Source organism: Macaca mulatta, chromosome 2 (genome assembly GCF_049350105.2).
Source record: "Macaca mulatta isolate MMU2019108-1 chromosome 2, T2T-MMU8v2.0, whole genome shotgun sequence".
Classification (NCBI taxonomy): Eukaryota; Metazoa; Chordata; class Mammalia; order Primates; family Cercopithecidae; genus Macaca; species Macaca mulatta.
Window position 1 is genome coordinate 160431876 of NC_133407.1, and position 19450 is coordinate 160451325.

A 19450-nucleotide genomic window follows, 5' to 3' on the forward strand; every position below is an offset into this window, starting at 1 on the left:
GTTACTAATTGTGCCTCTTACTTGCTTTGGAACCAGTGAAGTTTCTTCCCTTTCAACAAATAAGTATTAGGCACTGTTGTGGGTTGAATTTTATCCCCCTAAAGGATACATTGAACCCCTGGTACCTGTGAATGTAGCTTTATTTGGAAGCAGGATCTTTGCAGATGAAATCAAGTAAAGATGAGGTCATACTGGAGTAGGATGGGCCCCTAATCCAATAGGAACAGCGAACTTGTGAGAAAAAGAGACTGCCTTGTGAAAGCACAGACACAGGGAAAAGGCCTGGTGAGGACCGAGGCAGAGACTGGAGTGATGTGGCTGCAAGCCCAGGAATGCCAAGGAGTAACAGCTGCCTCCAGAAGCTAGGAATACACCAGGAGATATTCTATTGCGTTTCATCGGGAGCAGGGCTCTACTGACTCCTTGATCTCAGACCTCCAGCTTCCAGAACCACGAGACAATAAAAATCTGTTGTTTTTAGCCACTTGGTTGGTGGTGCTTTGTTACAGCAGCCTGAGGGAACTACCAGGGGCACCTTGCATGTCTGGGTGTTGTGCTGGGTGTAGAGCAGAGGCCAAGGTAGGCCAAGGTAGGCATGGCGCGCCACATCCAGGCAGTCATTCAGCTGCATGTTTCCTAGGGGCTGGGATGTAGCCATGAATCAAGTAGATAAAAAATCTCTCCCTCAAAGAGTTTACATTCGAGTGAGAGAAGACAGACCGAGGCATAATAATAAACAACAGTAATACACAGCCTAGTCAGTGGAGAAAAATATGGTAGAGAAGGGAGATAGATGGGAGAGGTTGTAAATTTAAATGGGGTGGTAGAAGCTTTCTTGAGGCAACCTTTAAACTAGTGTGGTGGTTCTTAACCCTGGCGGCATAGTGCATCACCAGGGAAGCTACAAATAGAACAGAACAAAGACAACCAACAGCGGAGCCCACCCCAGATGATTAAGTCAGAATCTCTGGGGCTTGGGGTAGGGGGCCTATCTGGGTAAAAGCTCCCAGGTGATTCTATGAGATGTCTGGTCCCAGGACCATATGGTCTAGTGTGACAAGAGTTGCCGTGGAAAAATGTGCTTGCCAAGGTCCAGCAGGGTCATCTGTGGAGAAGGAGTTGATCGTGGCCTGGCCATCCCAGTACACGGATGGGCAGAGGCCTGGCACACCTGAGTGGCTGGGTCAGCCAGGCAGGCACAGGAGGCTGGAGTGCAGTGGAGCCCCTGGGACCACATACGTCTGCCTCGTGTGTCTGGGGTACCCAACCCTCCTCCTCTTCACCTCTTCTGCTCTGCCTGGTGCTACGGGTTACCCTGCTCAGTGGCAGTCCTACCTCTGCCGGATTAGGGGACTTTTTCCTTCCTACCCCGGGGGCATCTCCAGCCCCCAAAGCCAGGCCTTTGCTGCATAGCCTCAGACCGGGGCTGGACCAGCCACTGGTCATGCTGCCTGCCAGCTTTGTGTCTGAAGTACTGGTGTTGGCCAAGGGGATCCCCCAAGAGGATGCTTGGCCATGTTCAGGGGCTGAACATGCTCCTTGGCTCATGTGCAGCCAATCCGGACGCCAGCTTCCCTTGGTTTTGATTTCCTGAGTTATGAAGAAGAATCTTCAGAACAACTATGGAAGGGGTGCTTTCACAAACTGTGGGAAAGACCTTCTCCTTCTCCCTGGTTGGAGGGGGCAGCCACCTGGGAGGCAGGGAGGCGGAGGGTGGGCCACGATGGGGGTCTGCAGGCACCCTCCCCCCGGCATGCACACGCCAGCGTACCTACCTCTGGGCAGGGTGGTGGGCCCACCAGCCACGCCAGACACCGGGCATCACAGCTTATGGAGAATCCAAACTCCCTTTCATTTTCTGGGCCCATCCCATAGCTGCACACGCTGGAGCAGCTCTCTGCTGTCCTGAGTCCCTGGCCTAGCAGGATAGGGCCTGTCCTCTCTGCTCCACCTCCTCACCTTTTCTTCTCTCCCTCTCATTTGTTCCATCTCTTGTCCCTGTCCCCATTTCTCCCACTCTTTCTGACCTCCCTCTTACAGTTGCCTTGGTTGATCCAGGCTAGGATTGAAGTGGCCAGAGGAGCCAGGATTTGGGGAAACAGCAGTGGCTGGGGGCTGCCCTCCTGTGCTTCTCCTGGGAGGTGGGACAGCCTGGCCGAAGCCTTGGGATGTACTCCTGGTGGCCAACCTGTTTCCACAGGCCCTGTGGCTCTCCTCGTGTGAGCTGGTGAGCAGCCGCTGAGAGTGACCCCTCTCGGGGGTCCTGTACCTGTCCGGGACCACAGCAGCAGCTCCCACAGGTCCTCCCACCTCCCTCACAGTGCCTTTACCCATTTAAGATGTCTGTGGGGCCTACAGACAGCATCATCTTGATTGGTTCAACTCCTAAAGTGTGGAGCCAGGTTGCCTGTGTGGCCTTGGCCAGGTGACTTTTCTGTGTCCTCATTTCCTGACAGGGTGGTTGTGAGGTGTGAACGAATGAATACTTCTGTGAGCTTAAAGTAGTGTGTTTTAAAATGTGGGTTTTATGATGGGGAGGCCAACAGATCGGGAGAGAACTGCCGCTAAGATTGTCACTCACAGTTCCCACGAGGAGGCGACACACCATGCAGGGGCCACAGGAGGAGGCACCAGGGCAGTCAGGAGGCCAAGGGAGCAGGGCCGTTTATTGTGGTTTGTGCGAGAAGGAAGGGTAGCAAGGCAGCTGCTTGGCTGGTTTGAAGCATGTCTTTGCGCTGGCTCGGTATGTAGGGGCTGTCCCAAGTTGCCTGGGACCCCGGTGCCTGTCCCTGGGGTGGTGAGGGCAAGGGATTGTTGTCAGCAGTGGACTCTGGGTTGGTTGGTCTGTGTGTGAAAGGCACACCCTAAGGCAAGTTGTTTACTGTCTCTGGGAATTGGCTTGTCTTGGGAGGCACCAACTCTCCGGGGCCTTGGATGTGAAAGCATGAGAATATCAAGACAGGCTTAGCAAAGAGTACCGTGTTCCAGTTAGACGACAGGAGGAATAAATGAGCAGTATGTGAGGTAATGGATTTGCTGATTAGCCCAATCAGCCATTCCACATGGTGGATATGTGACATCATCACATCACTTTGCACTCACCCCATAAATATATGCAATTATCATTTGTCAGTAATTTATTTATTTATTTATTTATTTATTTATTTATTTATTATTTGAGACAGTCTAGCTCTGTCACCCAGGCTGGAGTGCAGTGGTGCTATGTTGGCTCACTGCAACCTCTGTCTCCCGAGTTCAAGTGATTCTTCTGCCTCAGCCTCTTGAGTAGCTGAGATTACAGGTGCGTGCCACCACGCCCAGCTAATTTTTGTATTTTTAGTAGAAATGGGGTTTTGCCATGTTGGCCAGGCTGGTCTCGAACTCCTGACCTCAAGTGATCTGCCCGCTTAAGCCTCCCAAAGTGCTGGGATTATAGGTGTGAGCCCAATATTTGATTTAAAAAGATGTGTTTAATGTACCAACATGCATTTTTGGAATAAAAGGACAAAATATGTTTAGTTCACCATCATTAATTTTAAAACTGAGACTGGGTTCTGGAGCCTCAGGAGTCCCGAGCTGCCTGGGGAGGAGAACAGACCTTGGAGGAGGAATCCTGCCTGGCTGCTCTGAGACTTGGCTCCTGTCTGTGAAATGGGGACACTGACCCTTCGCTTGCAGGGCTCTTGCGCGGACTCAGTGAGATGACATGTCGGAAACCTCCCGCTCAGGCCTGGCTGCCAGGAGCATCTCAGTACACCACAGTTTTTAGATTTTGTGTCCCTTTTAAGAAAAATAACTTTAGGGGCCCTTACAGATTCTGGTCCTGGGGTCTTCCTTCCCTGTTTCAAAGGAAAAGGAAAGAAAATGTTTTCAACTTAGGCAACACAAGCCACAGGGACGGGTGAAAGATCTATCACCAGCTGGTACACTGAGGAACTGGGAGGGAGGAGTTGGGGGCTTCCAGGGACGCTGACAGGCTGTGCCTTCCTTTCTCCTCCCTGGGCCTCTTTTACTGTGTTTCTTGTAGGGGATAGAGGACTCCCTCAGGATGGAGGGCTTAGGGCTAGAGTCCCCTCTGTGTGGGATTAGGAAGTCAGAGTTTGCAGGGCCACCATTCTGGCCTGAAATGCCTTCCAGAGCAGAGGCATCAAAGGCCTCTCTTCCCCAGGAGCGGGCCCAGCGCCCTCGGGGTGTGCTCAGAGGTCAAAGGGGGCAGGCCTGAGAGACGACTGGGAGTTGGGGCCTGGACCCCTATCCTGCACCCTCCTAAGGCACACACACCCAGGCCTCACGCCCCTCCCCTGCCTTCCTCCTGGGCTGGGGGAGGGTGCAGTTAGAGCACAGAAGGAGGATAGCAACAGAAAGAGTCAGCATCCTCGGCCCTCCAGTGCCAGGGCCTCTTTGTCCCCTGCCCAGCAGCCGTGTGGAGCCCCCAGCACTCTTGCTGGCTGGCAGCCCTCTCGGGCCCAAGGAGCCCCAGGCTGGGCCCTGGCCGCAAACCCTGCCTCTGCTCCCTCATGGAGGTCTGTCTTGGTCCGTTCAGGCTGCTCTAAGAGAATACCAAAGACCGGGGGCTTACAGACAGCAGCACTGTATTTCTCATGGTTCTGGAAGCTGGCAGTCTGGGATCAGGGTGCCAGCATGATCAGGGTCTGGCAAAGGTCCTCTTTCAGGTTGCTGACTGCCACCTTCTTATATCGTCACAAGGTGGCGAGCAGAAAGCGAAGAAGCAAGCTCTCGTGTCTCTTCTTATAAGGGCACTAATCCATTCGTGAGGGATCCACCCTTGTGACCTCATTATCTTTCACCAAATACCATCACATTGGCCATTAGGATTTAATGCAGCCAGGTGCAGTGGCTCATGGCTGTAATCCTAGCACTTTGTGAGGCCAAGGTGGGTGGATTGCTTGAGCCCAGGAGTTTGAGACCTGCCTGGGCAACATAGTGAGACCCTGCCTCTACCAAAAAAAAAAAAGAATTAGCCAGGTAGGGTGGCACACTCTTGTAGTCCCAGCTACTTGGGAGGCTGAGGCGACAGGATCCCTTGAGCCTGAGAAATCGAGGCTGCAGTGAGCCTTGATCATGCCACCACACACCAGCCTGGGCAACAGAGCAAGACCTCTTCTTAAAAAAATGAAGAAAAAAAATGTATGAATCTGGGAGACACAAAGATTCAGCCTATAGCAGGGTCTTCCTCCTCTGCCTGTCTCCCCAGCATCCTGTTTGCTGACATCGAGGGCTTCACCAGCCTGGCATCCCAGTGCACCGCACAGGAACTGGTCATGACCCTCAACGAGCTCTTCGCCCGCTTCGACAAGCTGGCCGCAGTGAGTCCCCCTGAGCCGGGGCTAGGGTGGCCCGACCTGGGCTGTTGAGGGAGGCTGCAGTGGTCGAGGACCTGCTAAACCCCAGGGATGGGCATATGCCTGGGTGTACCCTGCTGGGTAGAGCCTGCTGGTGATGGGCAGGGGGCCCCTCAGGCTGTGGCTGTGTCCTCACGCCCTACCTGGGTGCTGGAGACACACTCAGCTGGAGTTGCTTTCAGCACTGTCGCTGACCACAAGCGAGAGCGTAGGGAGCCCTCCATGCCTCCATCTGTGGAAGCGGGTGGTGAGGCTGCTGGTCACACTGCCCAAACCCTCAGGGGAATATGCTCTTTGTCTGGGGGCACATTAGGTGCCATCAAGCCACATTCCTGATAGATTGGCCAGACTGATAAGAGAATGAGTCTAAGTCCCCAGCTGGCCTGCAGGCGGCTGTGTGCCATTCCCTAGAGGCATCCAGAAAGAGGACTCTTAAACGTTTGGATAAATTGGAAGTAACACTCCATGGCAGGGAGTGGTGAACTACACGTTCATTCCTTAGGCCCCTGTTCACCCCTCCGTTATCCTTTCCCAGCTCTAGGCCTTTGTAGAGTGATTAAATGTCAGTGGCCACTGACAGGTAGACACATTCCCCTTGGCCCACACAGGACAGCAGGCCGGGTTATTGATGAGAGAGGCTGGTGCCATCGGAGCCAGTGCCAGGGCCTCTCTGGGGGCTTCCGTGGTGGGGCACATGTACTCACCTGTGAGTTTCATCACTGAACTGAATGAGGTGAATAGTACCTGCTTGGCACTTGAGTCTCAAACGAGTCCAGGCCACACGGGCACTTGAATCCCTGCTTCCCAACTACCTTTGGGATCCAGAGCTGGACCGCTCATAATTGAGGATTAGTGATATTCCATCACAATCCCACTTACAGATTGATGGTGGCCTGCAGGTGGCCCCATGGCACCTGTCACTCAGCAGCAGCTCTGTTGGTTTCTTGGCACTCTTGCTTGCTAGTTTAGCAAAATTCTTTTTGGATAAAAATCTCAGGCTGAGAGTCAGCCAGCTTTTGGTTAAAGCTCATTTCTCCCTGCTTCAGTCTTTTTGTAAAAGGAGGAGAATCAGGCAACTTTTGATAGAATCTCAAGCAATGAATCAGAGTGACTCTTGGGGCATGGAGGGGACCAGAGACCCTTGTACTGGGGCTTGGGGCCTTCCTTAAGCTGACAGGGCCACCCTGCTGGCTGGGCCACAGTTCGACCAGCCAAATTCCTCTTGGGGCTCTGGAGCGGATCTTTAAAAGTGAGCTTCTGAGTCTGGGAGGCTGGAATGCCACTCAGGGCTGCCCAGCCCATCCCTCCATCCCCACAATCCCTCCCTCCCCAACGTCTCCTGATAAGCCTGTCCCGGGACCATGCCGAGTTCCGGCGTGGGCCTGCGCTCACTGCCCTAAAAGGCAAGTTATTCCAGGCACGGGGTGAATCTGTTTGCTTTTCATGTCTTTCCTCCCACTTCTCTTTCCTACTATTTTTAATTTGTAAAATTAATTTGCTTTCCAGGAGAATCACTGTTTACGTATTAAGATCCTCGGGGATTGTTATTACTGCGTCTCGGGGCTTCCTGAAGCAAGGGCTGACCACGCCCACTGCTGCGTGGAGATGGGCATGGACATGATCGAGGCCATCTCGTAAGTGCCCGCCCCCGGGTACCGTCTCCCTCCCTGGTACTGTCCACAGCCCAAGAGACTGACTGACCTGCCGGCTGCCTGGTTGGAGGCAGGGAAACAGTGGGGTGAAACTGTCTCCCAAAGGTGCCCAGCCAAGCTGAGGGTTGGTGTATGCCACCAGACTTTTTGCCTTCTCCAGGATTCCTGTGCCCTACAGCAGCCTGGGCAGCTTTTCCCAGAGGAAGTGTGTGGGAAGGGAGGGCTCTGCAGACTCCAGGAGTGGAGGAGAGGCTGGCAGCCGTGTGAGGACCCTGTGCCGTGTGAGGCCCTTGCACTTCCGGGGCCTCACGTTTCCTACCAACACTCAGCCAGGCGTCGAGCTGCTGGTTCCGCTTCTTCCCAGATGTGAAAGGTTGGGCTCACAGGGGTTAGGCAACTCCCCAGGGTGCTACCACCAGGCAGGTGGGTTCAAATGCAGGTGGTCCGCTTAGAGAGAATCACCCTGCCTGTGAACCATAGCAAAAAGGCAGTTTGGCCAATTCATGGCTACCACTGGCCACAGAAGGGGCCCTGGTCATTGAAAAACATGGATGGTCTAAGCTTCTGTGACAGCCAAGGGAGCAAGTCAGAGACTTTGGGCTTTACAAATAGCCTGGACAGGGGCAGAGAAAAAAGGCACAGAGGGCAAGGTCAGAGACGGGAGTGTCTGGCCAGGAAGGCGGCCGGGTCCATTGGTTTGGCTCAGTTCTACTCGCAGCACTTGCCAAGTGTCCCCGGCATGCCTGAGCTAGACAGTCAGTCTCCCCAGAAGCACAGAGCCTTAAGGGAAAGAGTCCAGGACTCCTGGTCCTCAGATACGAGGCATGTCATGTGGACACAGTGAGGTAAGGGAGGCAGACTATTGTAGGAGGGTCCAGGAGGGGACAGTTGATTCCACTGAGAGGATCGAGAGAGTTTGCCTGAAGGAGGTGGCCATGGAGTTAAGCCAAAAAGACAGAATGAGCCATTGTCAAGCTAAGCAAGTATCCAAAGGCATTGTGGATGGAAAGTGTTTCAGTAAAGGTATTCTGCTGCAGTATAGGTATTTACCAAGTTGATTCAGGACAAGAGAAATGATGGGTGACCACAGTCTCCCCTGCAGTGGGTGTCAGCCTCTTGCTGATGGCGTGGGATGGGGTCAGGGAGTCTCAGTGGTGCTCCCACCCACTGGGGCAAGTCAGACTGCTGGTCCCATGGCTGGCTGAGTGCACCCATGCCCCAGGTGTCAGGGAGGGTCTAGGGCCCTAGAAAGTGCAATTTGAATTCATCCATTACGCCACTTCCTGGCACCTGCACCCTCTCCTGCAAATGCTGGGCAGGTTCCCATGGGCCTCAGACACGCACCTGGAGATGTATGGCTTTCTTCCCACTCTGCCTCCACTGCTTGCCTAGCATGAGGAGTTATAAGTGCACACGGAGGGCCTGCCCTGTCTACTGGGGCCTCCCAGATATGGATACGTGGTGCGTGTGGCCGGTACCAAGCTTTCCTCTAGGGCATGGAGCACCCTAAGCCTCTGCTCCTGCCCAGCCTCCCCTTCCCTCCTGAGCAGGGCATACCCTTGAAACCTGGGTAACCACCTTTTGCCATCACCCTGCTAACATCTTGGAAGCAGCAGTATGGATAAATCCAATAAACAGATAATCCAAAAGCCATTTCTGCCTTACCCACAAGAGCATTATACATATAGGGTGTGGAGTGGTGGTAACTTCCCCGTTTAATTCAAGTTGGCCCTAACATGCATTTGCATTTTTCCAATCACAATTTAATTGACAGGGCAGTGCTGGCCAGAGGTGCCCTCCTGGAGGGGAAGCAGCAGGGCTCTGGGTTTTAGTGTGGCGCCACGCCACCTTGTGGCCAAGTCGGGAACAGCCCCGTTCACAGCCGACTGCACCTGCTGCCCACCCCAGTGCCCTTCAGGCTGAACATTCTTGGACTCTAGGGCTGGATGGGAGAAGGAAGACTCTTTGACCCCTGCACCTTCACCCTTCCCTGCACCTGCAGCCTCACCCCCACTCTGTGTGCCCAGCCTCCAGCCTTCTCCCAGCCTTACCCCTGCTCCATCCCCAGGTTGGTCCGGGAGGTGACAGGGGTGAACGTGAACATGCGTGTGGGAATTCACAGCGGGCGAGTACACTGCGGTGTCCTTGGTCTAAGGAAGTGGCAGTTCGACGTCTGGTCTAACGACGTCACGCTAGCCAACCACATGGAGGCTGGCGGCAAGGCGGGGTGAGTGAAGGCTGTGGGTGGCTCAGGGCCCCAACCTGGGTTCCCACTCAAGCCCACCCAGGGTGACCATCCTGCAGAGGCGAGGTGGGGCAGGGTGGTGTGGGCAGGATGGGTAGCAAGCACCTGGTGGGGCTGGGGTGAGCATAGTGGAAGTAGAAATTCCTCTACTTGCCAAATCTCCTGTGCCACCATTGGTCAGTTGTGGGAGCATCATGTCACCCTTCCCTGAGCCTTGGCCCAGAAGATATTGAGCCAAACTGTAGTGGCTGGTGAGGTGTGATAGAGTTCTGGAGGAGGGAGGAAGCACAGATAGTTTCTGGGATGACTAGACCATAAAGGAGGCAGGACTGGGAGGGGTGAGGCAGGTGGGGTGGGAAGAGCCTGCTGCTAGGCAGAGGGAACACAGCAAGGCGAGGCACAGGTGTGGGAAACACAGCATTTCCAAGGAATGGGAGAAGAGCAGATGGCCTTTTAGGGATGGCTAGGAGAAACAGCGCCTGTGTTCAGAAGGCATGAGTGCCAGGCTTGTGAATTTGGACTCCATCCTGTCGCGTGCAGGAGCCATTGCTGGCTTCTGAGCAGGAGTGTGAGGCTTGCAAAGTTTGCAAGACTGGTGGCCATGTTCTCTTGGGCACACTAATGTAGCGGTCTGTGCCAGGATGTTCAGTGTGAGATAGTATGGTTGCAGTGGACACGAGAGCCCACTTGATAGTAATGGAGGGTACCATGCAAGGTTGAGGTTAGGATTTGAGCAGAGCTTGGGGCCCTAGGGTTTCAATTGTGATGAATCCACTAATTGCAGTTTGGTTTTTCACGGGAGCTGACATTCTGACTTTGCATTTTTTGCCTTCTCCACCCTGATCCCTGCCCTGCTGTAGACGCATCCACATCACCAAGGCTACACTCAACTACCTGAACGGGGACTACGAGGTGGAGCCAGGCTGTGGGGGCGAGCGCAATGCCTACCTCAAGGAGCACAGTATCGAGACCTTCCTCATCCTGCGCTGCACCCAGAAGCGGGTCTGTGGGCGGGGGTGGGGGCCGGGGGGCTGAGGGGCTCCCTTCCTCCAGGGAGGAACATGTTCGTGGCCTGCTGCTTCCTTCTCTTTCCTTGAGTGAAGTCATGAATTTCTTATGCCGTTGTGGTTCCTGCATCTTAAAAAGGACCCCGGCAGTTAGGCCTTGCAAAAAGGATGGTAAAGAGGGAATCTTTTAATATTGCTGCTTTTGCAAAAATGCAACAGACCTCAAATTAGCAACAAGGCATCAAAAGTCCACAAGCTGGAGATCAGCATCAAGGGAGTCTGGATACCGTATGTTTTATCTCCATCTCTCTCCTTTTCATTTGCCTTTTACTGGGTGGACACTTGTCCTAATCTCTTCCCTCTCTGATCCATAGATGGGAGTTCATCTCCACATGTGCCTATGTATCTTTGTTTCTTGAACCTATTTTCCCCTTTCCCTTTCTAGTCTCTTTCTTTTTCCCCCTTTGTCTCAGCCCACACTTGCTGAAATATAAAGTTAAATTATTAGCAGACTCCAGTGTTCTATTTTTAATAGTGTCATGTTCCATGTTCTTAATTTTTAAAGCAAATCAAGAGAACATTTTCTATTTCTTCCTAAACTAAAATGCCTTTTACTTATGAGTCTTTCTTTTGAATTTATCTGTCGGTCAGTGCCCTTTGATAGAGAAAAGCTTCCTCATTTCTCTTCCTAAGAAGTGAAATGAAAGACAAAATTAAGCTGTGAGAAGAGTTCAGAGAGTCTAGGATGACAGCAAAGGCGATGTTTAAAGGGCGGCAGGCAGGGCTGTTGAGGGCAGGTGCCCGTGCCGAGAGGGACATCAGAGGGACACCGTATCCTACTGTGCAGTGCCCCAGGGGACAGATTCTGGCTGCAGGGGCTCTTCACGGGAGCTGTGTCAGACCCCCCACAGGCACCAGGAAGAGGGACGGGAGATTCAGGGCCCTGTGGGGACAGTTCCTCATGGTTTCCTTGACACGTTTGTAAGCGTTGGTCAGTTCCTTGGCCACAGTATCAGTGAACTGGGTCCTCCGGGCTCTTTCCCACATCTCTCCTCTCGGCGCCTGGGTCGCAAGGCCTCCCACAGCTTCCTGTCCTAGACCCTGAGTCCTCTGGCTCTTGGTTCTTCTAGCTGGACAAGTGGTCCAAAAAGGATGAAATGGAGACAGAAAGAGTGACAGGCACCCCTACCAGCAGTGTCAGCTGAAGCAGGCTGTGTGTTCCCACGGTCACCTTATCTGACAAGGGAGGGAGTTGAGGGGAGAGTTGCCTCAGGTCTCCAGCTCTCTTGCACCCATTTGGATGGATAGACAGACAGATAGACAAGATCCTGGGGAGTGTGTTGGCCCATAGACTGAGACTCCGTTTGTGTATTTGTACAATGCCTGTCAGCTCTTGAATCTCATAACTTCACTGACCCAAACCTCTTTGGAAGTGCCCTCTTGGGCCCCAGGTGAGTCCTGGTGCCCTCTCTGTTATAGCATATTTTGGTCTCTGTTATAGCATATTTTGGAGAAGTTGAGCAGAGGTTGTGATCCCAAGTCTCCTCTCCCTCTGGCACCCCCTGGGTACCTTCAGATCAGGCCCCACCCACCCTTGAGGCTATAGCTAGAGCCCTACCCTGCCCTGAGCCCTGGCCTGCCCATGAGCAAAGCCTGACATGACACCACAGCCTGCCAGAGACCAAGTTGGGAGGCATAGGCACGAGTTGGCCTGGCTGCCTGGGAGACCCAAGCTCAGCCCTCGCTGATCGCCCTGCCCCCCGGACTAGGGTGAGGAAGCACACTGCGGGCAGCCGGGCGCGACAGCTCAGGCCTTTGGGAGCCTAGGCCATCCAGAGGAGAGAAGGGCACCCAGGATGGAATCTTACAGTCAAACTTATAGGGAGAACTCTTTGCAAATGGCAGATGTTCCCAAGCCCTTTGCTTTCTCACAAGACCAACTCTCATCATCTTTTGCCACTCCCACCTGAGCCAGCCAGGGCTGGTAGTAGGGAGTTTGGAGGGATCCAGGATGCTTGCCTGGGATGTTCCAGGATCCGGGCAGAGCTCTGGGCTCCAGGGCTTGCTGAGAGGAAAGGGCAGCTGCCTTAGCCCCTTACCTGGCCAGGTACCGTGTTTGGGGGAGGGTGAGGAGCTCACCACTTGGACTCGTTAGGTGACCCTGCCTGCAGGCTGATGCATCTGTGTTCATCTCCCAGAAAGAAGAGAAGGCCATGATCGCCAAGATGAACCGCCAGAGAACCAACTCCATCGGGCACAACCCACCTCACTGGGGGGCTGAGCGCCCCTTCTACAACCACCTGGGTGGCAACCAGGTGTCCAAGGAGATGAAGCGGATGGTGAGTGGCTGGTGGGGCAGTCTGTGGGCAACACTCTTCAAGGCTAGGGCCTTCTGTGGGCGCAAGGCCCACACCAGACACTTTGTGTTGCCCAAGGGAATCTGGGGAGCCAGACAAGGAAATGGAAGTGCGGTTTGCCCCAACTTTGACTAGGAGTAGGGCACCTGCTTCTGGCCCCAAGCTCTTCCCACCACCCCATGGCATGCCTCATTAGGCTTTGGAACAGACTAGCAGCACCCCTTCCTCCCTCCCTCTTGGCAGAGCTTGCGGCACAGCCTGGAAGCAGGCATGTCTGGCTAGACTCGGCCAGCCACAGCCTCCAGCTGTCTCTTGGCACTGTCTGGTGAGGCCCTGGGGAGTTGGGTGGGCACCAGCTTGTCATACCCTCTTCCAGCACCTCCTGCATTTCCCAGGCAAGTGAAACCACATCTTTTGGTTGAGTTGCTCAGAAACTATCCTAGTGCTTTCTGGGAAGTGCCAGGTGGTGGTCCCCTTTGCCCTCTGTGCTGAGAAACACCCCCCACTAATGCCAGCCTTCCAGTGGGAGCACAGGGCCTGAGCAAGTCGGGGAGGCCATGGTTGGGTGTCAGCCCCACCTCCAGGGACCTGCACACACCGGGACAGGTGAATTCAGGATGCACTGCCTGGGCTCTGACAGCAATGACAGGAAGATGGATTCGGTGGGAAGAGGAGGAAGAAGCCACGTTGCCGTGGTGGCGTTTTCTCTCCTTCTGTCTGAGAGCTTGGCTTCTGCCCCTCAGGCATGCTGCTCAGCTCAGGGGCACCAGGTTCCCAGATGGGAGTCACCCACGGCAGGAAGGGCTGAGGGATGGCACAGGGACTCTGTGTGTGTGTCTGTGTGTGTGTGTGTGTTTCTGTGTGGCCACTTAGCAAAGGAGGGGCATGTTGCACAAGTAGCTCTAAGTTTGGGCTCTCTGGAGCAGACTCGGTTGAGGTTGTGGCAGAAGGGATCAGAGGCGGACTCCGTGGACATCCAGCGGAGTCAGCAGACAAGAGCCAGGAGCCTGGAGGAGGGGACAGGCAGGGACCCAGTCGCTCTACTCCTTATTAGCCAACGAGTAGCAGATGATATAAGTTTAAGGAAAATGTACAGGAGGAAAAGTGAATTAAGCCAAGACCCCCATTTAACATTTTGACAGCAGAGACACCTCTGGAGGGGGGGCCCTGGGTTACCAGACAGCAGAGTGGAGAAACCTGGCCTTCCCCAGGGCTCCAAACCTGACTTTCCACAGACCTGGTCAGTGTCACTAAAGGCTCCAGCCACCACCCTCCCTCCCCTGAGCAAAGAGCAGTTGGCGACGCTTCCCATTGTCATCCCAGCCCTTTGATAGTCTCCTGGAGACTCTGTACCCACATGGTCAGGGCAGCCAAGAGTTTGAAACCAGCCTGGGCAGCATAGTGAGACCCCAACTCTACAAACAATAACAAGGAAAACTAGCTAGGCATAGTAGCATGCTCCTTCAGTCCCAGCTATTTGGGAGGCTGAGGCAGGAGGATGGCTTGAGCCCAGGAGGTTGAGGTTGCAGTGAGCCATGATCACTGCACTCCAGCCTGGGGGACAGAGCGAGACCCTATCTCAAAATAAAGATAAGGGAGAAAGGGGGAAAGGGGGAAGGATTGAGAGCAGGGATAGCAAAGAGGGGCAGGAGAACCGACAGAGAGGAGGCATGGAGCATCGAGCAGGAAGTGGAGGGGAAGCTGGGGAGTAGGGGAGGGAGATGGGGAGGAAGGGAAGGCAGAGAGGTGGCCGGGGAAGGGCAGGGAGCAACCGGCAGGGAGGCAGGACTGGTGGTGAGAGATTCTTTCTGTTTAGAATTCTTGGAAAGTTATTTTTTAGTGATGTTTGATATAAGCTGTATCTTTAGTTATCTTGAAGTCTTAAAGGAGATAGTTTGGACTGTAGGCACCGGGGTGGCAGATATATTGTTCATCATTAGGACAAGGAACTTTGGAAGAATTCAGTCAGGACTGTCATGGCGAAGGGACAGTCTCTGGAGAAGGAGGCTGCCAGGAAGTCTCCTCCATGGCGTTCGTCGCTTTGCCCAGCAGGGAGGGGAAGGAGTGCAGAAGAACAGGGCTGTGGGAACAGAGGCTCCTGTCCTGGCTGGGCCCGGTGTCCCCTGAGGGGACCACCACCAATGACCAGCCTCTGGGCGCCACTCCAGCATGGCCAGTGGGAATGTCTAGGCTGGGGATGGAGGCAGGTTCTGCAGCTGCCACGAGGGCCACTGGGCTTTCCGTGCTCCACGTGCCTGGAATCCTGGAGAGAGATCCACAGAAGGCAAGCTTTCACCCTGAGCTGCCCATACTGGATGAGTTCTATGAGAAATAGTCCACTGAAGGGGGGATGGGGGCCCGGGAGCACATAGTAGTGACCGAGAGCTGTTAGAAGGTTTGAACTCGGAGTCAGCAGTGCCTCTTAAATCTTTTTCCAGCTTTTACCCAGCTTCTAAAACACAGTGATGAGCCGTGCTGGTTGATGCTTAGGCACTTGTGTCATAAGGTCTTTAAGGTTATTTATTAATAAAAAGGTTGCCAGTGGGAGGACACATGTGGGCTCGAGCTCCTCTCACCAAACCCAGGAATGGCCAGTAGGGTGGGGCCCGGGTGCTGCATGAGGGAGTGTAGGCAGACTGGGAGAGGCCAAGTAGCCGCTGTCCTGGAACTGTTAGAGTAAGTAGGCAGCGGGATTTGAGCCCAGTCCACTCCGTTGTGTTCTTAACAGTCCCCCTGCCATGGTTTGTGGACCAGTGTTATCTGTCCTGTTACCAACTTGCCATACTGACCTGGCACTGAGCTCTCCACACCAACATGACAAGCAGTGTGGTTAGCATGGTCCCGGCCCCCCACTCAGCACAGGAAGAAAAACTGGGTCCCCTGCACCAGCCTCAACAGATGACCAAAGGAGCATCGGGAAAAGCCAGAACAGGCTTATTCACAACATTTCGGCCTATTTTTGAGTCGTAGAGACCAGCATGCATGTAATATAGCTCAGTTCTTCTCGGTTCTGTAGTAGAATTTTTACCAGCTCCTGGGATGGAATTGAGTGGGCCAGCCCCTTGCAGGGGGTCTTCCGTGGGAAGCTCGCCTGTCCAGCTCTCCCCGCTGCCCGCCACGCCTGTGCTCTGAGGGATCCTGGGAGCATCAGGCACAGGCCTGCCCACCGGAGGGAGTGCTCACTTGAGTGACATCTATGCCTCCAGCCCAGGGCTGGGATGGTGACGTGGGACCACTTTATAGCCTGGAGGGAGAGCCTGGCCATTCTCAGAGGACAAGGAGAAGGGTGCAGTTTGCCTAGGCAGACAACTACCAGGCCATCCTGGGCTGGCGCTGGCAGCCTGGGAGGAGCTCAGAGCCCATAGTTGGTCACTTGGAGGTGACTGCAGAGGCTGCTGAGGCTCCCCGGAGCCCTCAGCTGGGGGTAGAGCTGGGGGTAGAGTCTCTGTGCCACCAGGGCCCCAGGTCTGTTTCAGTGCCTGATAGCCCTGGCTCATGGAGAGGAACATAAATCCCTCTTTTTGTATTTTCAAACTGTGTCCTCATTGGGAATGAAGAGGGGTGTGTTCATTTGGATTTTGGGTTCACCCAGTGTTTGCCGAACTCTGTTTGCCCAGCAGAGTGCTCCACACTGCCAGGGAAGGGACAAACGGAGGGAGGAAGGAAGGAGGTCCTGAGTGACACTCCTCTCTGTGTCCACGCCCTTTGGGAGACTGTAGAGAGATGAGCTGCAGCCTTTTAGAAGCCTCTGAGCTTTGGGTTCTTTCTGTTCTCATTCTCTTCTCTTTCTCTCTCTATCCTCTTTTAGGGCTTTGAAGACCCCAAGGACAAGTGAGTAATATGCCCTTCCTTATTCCTGCTCCCAGGTCTAGGGGATATCTCCCAATCCACCTTATCATTTGGTTTCTCCACACTCCATGGAAAATGACCCCTCTTGCAGTTTTCGCTGAGAGTGAATGGAGCCCCCCCTAGCCGTCAGGTGGTCAGCAGCAGCCCCAGACAGGCTAGGGCAGCCCAGGAACCCAGGCCACCCAGCAGAAGGACAGGGCTCAGCACTGCCCATTTTATCTCCGTGACATGCACGTGCATGTGTGCACACACGTGGGCTCCCTCAGGAAAGTGCAGACCTTACACACTGGTCAGCAGCGCCTGGCATCCAGTGCCCCGAGGCAATGCCCACATCTCCCTCCTTCACTTCCGGTTCTCATGACTGTCAGAAATTCCACTCCAGGACTGGGCTTTACCCTGAGAAACAGGGTGTTGAAGGTCAGCACTCAAGTCTATATGAAACCTCCTTCTCAAGAGTGCCCTGAGCTGGGTGAAAGAAACCAGGTGGGCCACAGTCCCCGTGGCAGAAACCCGCAGAAACTCTCGCTGCCCGATCTAGGGCTTCTTTTCAGGAGGATAGCAGAGCTGGAGGGTAAAGAGCAAAGCCTGTTAGCTGTAGGGAAAGTCCAATTAAACCATCAATGGTAGCTCACATTGTTATGCTAATATAATATGTTAACAGAGTCAGAAAAGCCTATTGTCAACAACCCCCTTAAGCCGGAAGGGCTGAGACTTGGGCAGTTGTCTGTTCACCTGTGCAGTTGTTAAGAGCTTAGGCTTCTGGTCTCAGTCTCAGCTCCCGCTGCCCTGATTGGGCTGATGGTGGACAGCTGCCGGGCCTCTCTGAGAGTCTGGGGGGATGGTCGGAAGAGCCAGCCCTCTGCTGGTGCCCCTGTGGTCAGCCTGTCTCACGCCTGTGGCTTCTGCTCCCCAGGAATGCCCAGGAGAGTGCAAACCCTGAGGATGAAGTGGATGAGTTTCTGGGCCGCGCCATTGACGCCAGGAGCATTGACAGGCTTCGGTCTGAGCACGTCCGCAAGTTCCTCCTGACCTTCAGGGAGCCTGACTTAGAGAAGAAGGTACAGCACCCTGGGTGGGAAGGAGGCCCCTGTACTGAATCAGGACCAGGAGGAGGAGGGCAAGGAAACAGTACAGCTCCGTCCCGCCCCCAGCACCATGGAAGGGGTGGCCTCAGTTTCCCCAGCTCTGATGCTGCGCTGCCTAGGAAGATGTGAGTTCTAGGGAGGCTTCCCTGGTTGGAAGGGATACATCTTAACTTCTCTGTGCTTTAGTTTCATTATCTAGAAAATGGGGCAGTTAACATTCCCACTTCATAGGGTTATAGTGAGGATGAAATTAATTTCTTTTTTTTTTTTTGAAACGGAGTTTCACTCTGTTGGCCAGGCTGGAGTCCAGTGACTTGATCTTGGCTCACTGCAACCTCCTCCCGCTGGGTTCAAGTGATTCTTCTGCCTCAGCCTCCTGTGTAGCTGGGATTATAGGCACCCTCCACCACTCCCGGCTAATTTTTGTATTTTTAGTAGAGATGGGGTTTCACTGTGTTGGACAGGCTGATCTTGAACTCCTGACCTCAGGTGATCCACCCACCTCAGTCTGCCAAAATGCTAGGATTACAGGCGTGAGCCACCATGCCCAGCAGAGTTTCTATGTATGACACAGTATCTGTCGCATAGTAGGCGTTCGGTGCATATTCGTTGCTATTTGCATTATTGTTATTATCATTGTTGATGGGTAGCCCAACTGCTTTGTCACACTGAGACCTCAAGGTGGTAAAGTTGGCAGGGATAGTCAAGATCTCTTTGTTGCATTTCCTCACATTGTGAATGAGAAAGCTAAAGCCCAGAGTGGTTGGGGCACCTGCTTTCGGCCACCCAGTGAAGCAGCAACAGAGCTGGAGCCAGACCCCAGTCCAGTCAGTTCTCTTTGCACTATGTGGCAGCGTCTCCCCAGGGTTCAGTTAAAGTGGACTTGGGGTATGCTCATCAGCATTCAACCAGACAAGCACACTGAATCAGCGAGGCGGAGCTGTGGAAAGGGACCAGCAGTGTATGGACCTGACTTGGGTGTTACTCTGGGTGACTGTGCCAGCCCAACCTCCATCAGTGTGGCTGATTGGTATCATGGGAGGAGCTGGGGTGAGGAGCCTCAGATGTGACTTTGGACAAGTCTTGTTGAGCTCTCTGAGGCCCGGCTTGCTCATCTCTGAAGAAGAAATGACAGCCGTTATATTCTGACTTCCCGGGCTGTTGTGGGGGTGCTGGATGAGGCCTGTAGACACCTGGCATGTTTCCTAGCGGGTAGATGGTGTGCAGTCATGTACAGCCGTGATCAGTATGGATTACTCTGAAGGTGACCCACCTGCAGAAGGTTTCAGATCCCTCTCAACTGCCCTCTCCAAAGGCACCACCGTCTGGTGATCTGGAATGGTTTCCTGGGGTCTAAGTCTGGCTCTGGTCCTCGGGTCTTCCCTGTTGTGGGAGTGGGCTGCACAGGTGACCAGCCCTGAGTGGCTGCCCTGGGTGTGTGGGATTGACAGGGCTGGAGTGGACTGGGCCAGGTATCTTGGCCCTTCTCACCATGCCCGTCTCCTCTCAGTACTCCAAGCAGGTAGACGACCGATTTGGTGCCTATGTGGCGTGTGCCTCGCTCGTCTTCCTCTTCATCTGCTTTGTCCAGATCACCATCGTGCCCCAGTGAGTATCCCCAGCCCTCTTGGGCTCCTTCCTCTGGCTGCAGGGAATCCCAGGGTTGGGAGGGGGTGGTCATTTAGGAGAACAGAGCAGGGAGTCTGGCCTACACTTGCTCAGGCAGGGAGAGAAGTTTCTGAGTGTGCCCTCAGTGGGATAGGAAGCCAGGGCTCTGACCTCTCTGGGTAGGAAGATGATGTGCTCATTCCAGGATGGGCGACTTCTCACCGGTCGCTGCTTAGCTATACGAGAGATGCTTTTTTTAGGGGGAGGGAGACAGAGTCTCACTC

At 54.1% G+C, this 19450-nt stretch overlaps 1 protein-coding gene across 4 annotated transcripts in view; it reads left to right on the top strand.

Annotated features, from left to right (window-relative positions):
* ADCY5 (adenylate cyclase 5) overlaps window positions 1-19450 on the top strand; it is a 164562-nt gene that overhangs the window by 109872 nt on the left and 35240 nt on the right. For all 4 annotated transcript variants that reach the window (XM_015130012.3, XM_077993792.1, XM_077993793.1 and 1 more), the window contains 8 exons: window positions 5216-5327; window positions 6870-6997; window positions 9084-9242; window positions 10121-10262; window positions 12466-12606; window positions 16433-16455; window positions 17387-17531; window positions 19069-19166. In XM_015130012.3, coding sequence (XP_014985498.1) covers window positions 5216-5327; window positions 6870-6997; window positions 9084-9242; window positions 10121-10262; window positions 12466-12606; window positions 16433-16455; window positions 17387-17531; window positions 19069-19166 — 948 coding nt within the window. The remainder of the gene's footprint in view (window positions 1-5215; window positions 5328-6869; window positions 6998-9083; window positions 9243-10120; window positions 10263-12465; window positions 12607-16432; window positions 16456-17386; window positions 17532-19068; window positions 19167-19450) is intronic.